The sequence below is a fragment of the Pteropus vampyrus genome, unplaced genomic scaffold (genome assembly GCF_000151845.1).
Source record: "Pteropus vampyrus isolate Shadow unplaced genomic scaffold, Pvam_2.0 Scaffold118, whole genome shotgun sequence".
Taxonomy (NCBI): domain Eukaryota; kingdom Metazoa; phylum Chordata; class Mammalia; order Chiroptera; family Pteropodidae; genus Pteropus; species Pteropus vampyrus.
The window spans coordinates 1,453,314-1,460,726 of NW_011888899.1; the positions used below are offsets into that span (position 1 = coordinate 1,453,314).

General features: G+C 54.0%; 1 protein-coding gene across 1 annotated transcript in view; it reads left to right on the top strand.

The window, feature by feature from the left end:
- PHACTR3 (phosphatase and actin regulator 3) overlaps positions 1 to 7,413 on the top strand; it is a 152,900-nt gene that overhangs the window by 107,067 nt on the left and 38,420 nt on the right. Inside the window, exons 5-7 of the mRNA XM_011366030.2 lie at positions 503 to 754; positions 1,440 to 1,453; positions 3,280 to 3,309. Of these exons, the coding sequence (XP_011364332.2) occupies positions 503 to 754; positions 1,440 to 1,453; positions 3,280 to 3,309 (296 nt within the window). The remainder of the gene's footprint in view (positions 1 to 502; positions 755 to 1,439; positions 1,454 to 3,279; positions 3,310 to 7,413) is intronic.

The window sequence follows — 7,413 nt, forward strand, 5'->3', positions numbered from 1 at the left end:
GTCTGCAGCTGGTCTTGGTGGCCACATCCCGAGAGGGGTCGGGCGGGTGGCATGCCCCGTGGGACCCCCCGTGCTCCCCCAGAGGGTCCTGGTGCGGGGCGGGCACGTCACAGGAGAGGCTCGCGGGGGGAGGCGGCCTTGGGTTTCCATGGGCCTGGGCCCCAGCTCGCTCTGGCCTCCTGACTTCACGTGCGTCACGGAGCGAGGGAGAAGCCGGGCGTGGGGGGCAGAGCAGGCGGCGGGGCACAGGGCCGGGCGGAAATTCATGGACTAAACGCCCTCCTCACACCTCGGGCGAGCGCGTGCTGAGCGCGGTTTGGCAGGTTTTGCCACACGTGTCTCCGCCGTTCCAAACGGCGCGTTCTCAACGGCCACGGGCCGTGGACTCATAGCCGCGTGTGCCTCGGGCGCGTCTCGTCCTGTGAGTTCGGGACAGAAACCGAGCAGCTGCGCGTCCCGGGGGCCACGTCTGCGGACGCCCCTCGTGGTTCTGGGTTTCCAGGAGAAGGGAACAGGGTGCAACTCACCACCTTCCCGCTCAGTTTCCAAGGCAGGGACGGAAGAGGGTCCCCGAGGAAGCGGGTGGACGTCCGCCTGTCAAGAACGTCCAGCGTGGAGCGGGCCTGGAGCTTCGACGGGGCCGGGGCGAAGGAGTCGGAGGAGAACAAGGAAAACCTGCTCTCGAGCTCCGGCCCGGAGGGCGACCTGCTCCTGTACCAGGACGAGGAGGCGCTGAACGACTCCGTCATCTCCGGTGAGCGGGCGGCCCGGGCGCGGGGCGGGTTCGAGGTGGTGCTCCTGCCCCCGCAGGGAGGGCCGGGGCGAGGGCCTGCACCCGGGGGTGGCAGGGCGGGGTCGTGCGGGCGGGCTCAGGGCGCGCAGCCGGAGACACCAGGCGGGCGCGTTTTGTTTTGAACTTTGCGTGTTCATTTTCACGTGTGTTCGTAAGCCACGTGGCTCAGCAAGGACCTTAGAGGTGTCGCTGCTCAGGGTGACGTGGCAAGAAGCAGTGCAGGTGGCACTCGGAGGGCCCGTGTTTGGAGAAGCAGGAAAGAGGGATGAGCGTGAGGGGGACACTCCAGCCGCCACCTCGGCAGTGGCGGGAACGTGACGGGGCGTGCTGTCACATGTGACAGTGTGGGACCAGGCGTCCACAAACCCTGGCAGGCCCAGCTCCCTGTCGGTCCTCACGGCGTGTTCCCAGACACAGCATCATAGACGCCCCCTGGAGGACGGGAAGGGGGTGCAGGCCAGGGGCGGGGAACGCAGACAGGGTTCACTGCGGCCCCCACAGGCTGCTCTGCAGGGTCCAGGCGGACGAGGCTGGAGGCCTTTTGGGCAGAGTTCCTCCTACGGAGTGTGGGTTCTTCTTCCTGGAAGCATCTCCTGTGACTGTCACTGCCAGAGGCAGAGCGTGGGGCCCTCTGCAGCAGGGCCAGGCCACCTGCCCCAGGTGGGTCCTGCCGTAGGACGGGGCCATGGGCAGGTCCCGTGTCTCCCTCCATCCCTCACTGATTGGATCACACACCCCCATCCTCGGCTCCATGATAGCGCAGGACGTTCCTCGTAGCTTAGACACAGTTGCCATTTCCACTAATTATTGTCATTATCTGACCATCGTCTGTCTCCCCGCTCACTCATCAGCTGTTCAGGTGTCTAATTCACGCGTTTGACTGTTGTCTGCACAAGGGACAGCACCGTGGTCCCCGTCGTCCACCTGGGCCGGGTTCTAAGTTCATTCAGGAAGCAGCCGCTGGACAGACGGCTGTGGGTGCTCCCTGCCAGGCCGCAGCCCCGGCCATTCCTCCGCCCGCGACCCCTGAGTGCCAGGCGTCCCTCTGTTGACCGGGCACCTGAGGTCTCACGGGTGTGGCTGACCAGGGGTTTTCAGGTGTGAGCTCTTCGCCTCCAGCCCCGGACTGTGCCCCGTTCCTGTAACCGGTGCCTTGACCGTCCCGTGGCCTGGGGCCACCTCGGTGCTCTGACTTTGCACCGACGTGCAGATGGGCACAGGAGGATCACAGGACACGGAGCCTGCAGGGCGGGGAAGTGCCAGCCCAGGGCGTCCTCGTCCTAGCCCGGCCACCCCGAGGCAGACTTAAGTGTTTCTCACCCTCCATGGCTTCTCCCAGGGTGTGGGGCAAACCTGAGTCCCCTGTCATTTGACTCTTGAAACTTAGTGTCCTTAACTGGCTGTGGAGTTTGCTTGACACGAGAGAGCAAGGGTCGACCTCATTCCAGGGACTGAGCGGCCACTAACATGCCCCGCTCACGCGGCGCTGGACTCGGGGACGTGCCGCGCTCACCTGTGCGTGCAAACCCCAAGCGAAGCCTCCTCTCCACCAGGGGCCTTCCGTGGGCACTGGTGTTTGGGGCTCAAGGTCAAAGCCTCACCTCAGTCGCGAGCCTCCTGTTGAAGGCTGGGCCCCTCACACACGGTCAGGCTCATCTGGAAATTCGTGCCTTCTGCACGTTGAGCCTCTGTGTGCTCGTCCAGTGTCCATAATCTGGGGTCCCTCCCCGAACCCCTACAATGTAGTTCAGAAAGCCCGACATAAAATGTTTGGGGGAAAAATTCAATATTGGTTATAGAAAAAGTCCATACGTGTTACTTTTGGGGGAAAATGAGTCTCAGCAGGAAAGGCCCATAAGTGTCCGCTTTGCCCGGCAGGACACTGGCAAAGACCAGTCGTTACTTCTCGCGAGTTCAAACCCCGTTCCTCTGTCGTGGCTGGTTCGTAATTTGCAGATCTCTGTGGTGCTGAGCTGATAAACGCCAGATAGATGCGTCCCTTATTAATCATAAAAGCGGCAACATTTATTTATCCGTTTAACATCCTGTTGACGGAGTCACTGTAGCCGTCGTCTGGTCTCCGTCACCACTCCAAGGAAATCAGTGTCGTCAAACATCGCGTCGGCCGGAATTCTCTGAGAGTCGGCGTCAGACGTCTCCACGAGAGAATGTCACTTCGGAGCTGGCGGAGGCCGCCTCCGAGCAGGCCCGCCTCGCGAGTCAGCGGAAGGACGTCGGCCTGACCACGTCGTCGCGAAAACGCGTTTGCTCTTGAGTGACGATCGGGTTCCAGGCAGGGCAGATGCGGCGTCTCGGTCGCCGCGGAAGGGCGCATCACAGGCTGCGTGCTCGTGCGCGCCTCGTGCTGGACGCCGCAGCCTGTGGTGCGTGAACGCACTCCCGCACGTGTGCGCACACGCGCCTCAGGCTCGCGTGCGGTCCATACCAGACAGAAGCAAGATCTGCATTCTCGGATCCGTCAAAAGCATTTAAAAAAAAAGGTTTTGGTGTTTAGAGCAGTTTCAGGCTCACAGCAAGATTACAAGGCTGAGAGTTCCCACGTACCCCGCTGTCAACCTCTCCCACCGGAGTGGGGCGTTTGTGACAGCCGGTGGGCCTGGGTCGCCACCACCCGGAGTCTCCGTCAGGGTCCGTGTTCACGTTCTGTGGGTTTGGACAAACGTACAGTGACGTGTACCCACCGTTAGGGCCACACACAGTGTTTGCACCACCCTCGACATCCCCTTCGCTCCCCCGTTCCTTCCTCCTCCCCAAGCCTTGGCGGCCCCTGGTCTTCTTACTGGCCCCATGGTTTTGCCTTTTCCCAGATGTCACAGAGTCGGCATCATGCAGGATGGAGCCTTTCACACTGCGTCCTTCACGTAGCCGTGTGCATTCGTGGGTCCACCGCGTAGTTCCAGACCTGACAGCTTATTTCTCGTTAGCGCTGAGTGAGTCTGCTGTCGAGACCGCCGTTTACCCATCACCTGCCGAAGGACATCTTAGCTGCTTCCGAGTTTTGGCAGCGTGAGCAAAGCTGCCGTGAACATCATGTGTGGACGTGGGTTTTCAGCTCCTTTGGGTAAATGCCCAGGAGTGTGATTGCCGGATCTTGTGGTCAGAGTATGTTTAATTTTGTAAGAAACCGCCGAACTTCCGAAGTGGCTGTACCATTTGGATTCCCAGCAGCCGTGAAGAGAGTTCCTGTGGCTCCACATCCTTCCTCAGCAGCAATTGATGTTGTCAGTGCTCTGGCTTTTGGCCGTTCTAATAGGTGGTAGTGGTGGCTCGTGTTTTAATTTGCATTTCCCTGGTGGTGACATCATATGCGGAACGTATAAATTTGTCATCTGTGAATCTTCTTTGGTGAGGTGTCTGTTAAGATTTTAGGCCCATTTGTTAATTGGCCTTCTGTTTGTTTTCTTATTGTTGAGTTTTAAGAGTTTTTATACATTTTGGGCAATCTTACCAGATGTTTCTTTGGCAAATATTTCCTCCTGGTCTGTGGTCTATCTTCTGCTTATCTTGATGTTGTCTTTTACACAACAGAAATTTTTAAATTTTAAGAAAGACCAGCCGATCAGTAATTTCCTTCATGGATCGTGCCTTTGACACTGCATCGCCACGCCCAAGGTCGTCTGGGTTTTTCCTATGCCGTGTCCTAGGAGTTCTGTAGTTTTGAATTTTACATCTGTGATCCATTGTGTGAAGGGTAGAAGGTCTGTGTCTACATTCTTTTTCTTTTTTTTTGGGGGGGGGCAGGTGAGTGCCCAGTTGTTTTAGCTAATTTGCTCATTTAAATTGATCTAATTTAGAATTTTTAACCAAATACTTCATTTAAATTTAAACAGTTAATTAAAATTTAACAGTTTGAATAATTGTCGCTAATATGTCATTGAGCGTTTCTCACCTATGTTCCTGAGAGAGATATTTCTGTAGTTTTCTTGTAATATCTTTGTCCGGTTTTGGCATTAGGGTCCTGCCGGCCTCAGAGAATGAGTTCGCATTCTCTCCTCTGCGAGAGATTATAGAGAACTGATACCATTTCTTCCTTAAAAGTTTGGTAGAATTCACCGGTGAACCTAACGTGGCCTGGTGCTTTCTGTTTGGAAGGTTAATAATTATTGATTAAATTTTCAAATCAATATGATTCTGTTCAGATCATCTGTTTCTTCTTGGGTGATCTTTGGCAGATTGTGTCTTTCGAGGAAGTTCATCTAAGTTATCCAATTTGTGGGTACAGAGCTTTTTATAGTATTTATTATTCTTTTAACGTCCACAGGCCTGGTAGTAATGCCCCCTCTTTCATTTTTGCTATGAGTAATTTGTGTCCTCTTTTTTCTTAGTCTAGCTCGTCGGCTTATCTATTTTATTGATCTTTGCAAAGAGCCAGCTTTCGGTTTTATCTTTTTTTCTGTTGGTTTCCTGATTTGAATTTCACTGCATTTCTGCCCATTTTTTTTCTTCTGTTTCCATTGGTTTGAATGTGCTGTCTTTCTCGTTTTCTGAATTGACACCTTAAACGATTGATTTTAGATCTTCCATTCTAGCGAACGCATCAGTGCTATGCATTGCCCTTAACTCTGCCTTCACCGCGTCCCACGCATTGATTTACGTCCACTCTGATTTACTTCAGAATACTTTTAAAGTTCCCTTGAGATTCCTTCCTTGACCCATATGAAGCATGGGTCTTAATCTCCATGCATATTGGGATTTTTCACACAAAGCATATGGTTTCTGTTCTTTTAGATGTGTTAACATGTGTTCGATGCTCCAGAATGTGGTTTTAGGAACGTTCCAGGTGAGCTTGAGAAGAACGTGCATTCTGCTGTTGTTGGACGGAGTCGTCTGTAAATGTCAGTGATATCTAGTCGACCGATGGTGCTTTTGAGTTCAGCTGCGTCCCTCCTGATTTTCTGCCTGCTGCATCTACGTGCTCCCGAGGCGGGTACGGGAGTCTCCAGCTCATCCCTCTCTCATTGCGGGTCTATCCATTTTTGTCTCACATAGTTTGACACTCAAGAATTGTGTCTTCTTGGAGAACCGAGCCCTTTATCATCATGCAGTGCCCTTCTTTGTCCTCGATAAGTTTTCTCGCATTGAAGTCTGCCTTGTCTGAAACTAATGTAGCGACTCTTGCTTTCTTTTGATTAGTGTTAACATGTTATGTTTTCCTCCACACGAATCTGTATGTGTCTTTATATTTGAAGTAGGTTTCTTGTAGCCAGCACGTTGAGTCTTAGTTTTCGATCTACTCTGAGAATTTCCGCCTTTTAGCTGGTGTATTTAGACCATTGATATTCGGTGACGGTTACGGTGGTTGGATTGATGGCTGCCGTATTAGCTAGTTTTTTTTTTTTTTATTTATTGCTCCTGTTCGTTCACTCTTTTTCTACCTTTTGTGGCTTTAATTGCGCATTTTACATGATTCCATTTTCTTTTCTCAGTCATGCTTTTTTAAGTGCCCGCTCTAGAGTGTATATGTTTACATCCGAGTCCAGTTTCCAATAACACTCTACCACTTCACAGGTAGTGTGAGCACCTAATAATGACAAAATAGCCCTAAGTCCTTTCTTACCTGTCCTCGTCATGGGATGCAGCTACCGCCTGTGCTTGAAATTGGGGCTCTGGGGTTGAAATTACCTGGAAGCCCAGCCATTTCCCCCCATGGGCACTAGGTGGTGCTGTCGACAGCCACTGGGATGCAGGATGCTCTGAGGAGCTGAGCCCTTTGGGACAACCCGGTGGGCTGTTCCTGGTGGAGCCTGTCAGCGAGCATCAGAGCTGCGGGAGTGGGGCCCGCGGGCCCGGGTAACCTGCCGCAACAGAGCTGCTCCCTCTTTTGAGCCACCCCCGCGTACCAGGTGCCTTTCTGGGGGCTTCTCATGCGTCCTATCACCCTTCCCCAAGAAAGCAGGATGAGGCAGGTACTATTATTCTCCGTTTGTTACAGCTGAGGAAATTAAGGCAAAGAGAGGGGATGCAACGTGGCCATCTTGAACCCAGGTCTCTCTAGCTCTGTAGCCAGAAGCGTGACCCCATCACCCGTCAGCAGACTCTCGGCCACCTCTCAGGTGCTGTGAACACAGCGGTACCAGCTGAGTCACCACTAGCAATCGGCCTACAGCAGGTGAGGGAGTCAGGACACCCTAAGAGGCGATTTCAGGGGTGAGGCGAGTTCCAGATGGGCACGGGGAAGAATACGCTGCAGGGTCTACACCTGGGGCCTGCTGCATGTTAAGAAGCCCTGATACGCCTGCCAGCTTGGGGGACTTGCATCCTGGGGCCTCAGTGCCCTCAGCTTCCGGGGGAACGTCTGTTACGTGTCTACTGGGCTGGGCGGGCGAACCCAGCGATTGAATTAACCTCTATGAAGATGTTTGGTGGATGTGGCTGACACCTGCAGTCCGTGACTCTCTGGAATGGAGACCGGGCCCGGTAATGTAGGTGACCCCGTGCAACGTGCTGAGGGTCCCCAGGAGCAACACCGAAGTCTCCTAGAGAAAAAATTATGCCTCTGGACCCCTGGCACTCTCGCCTGCCCTGTGGATTTTGGACTTGCCAACCCCCACTTGTGTGAGAAATTCCTTAAAATAAACCCCTTAATGCACGCATCATTC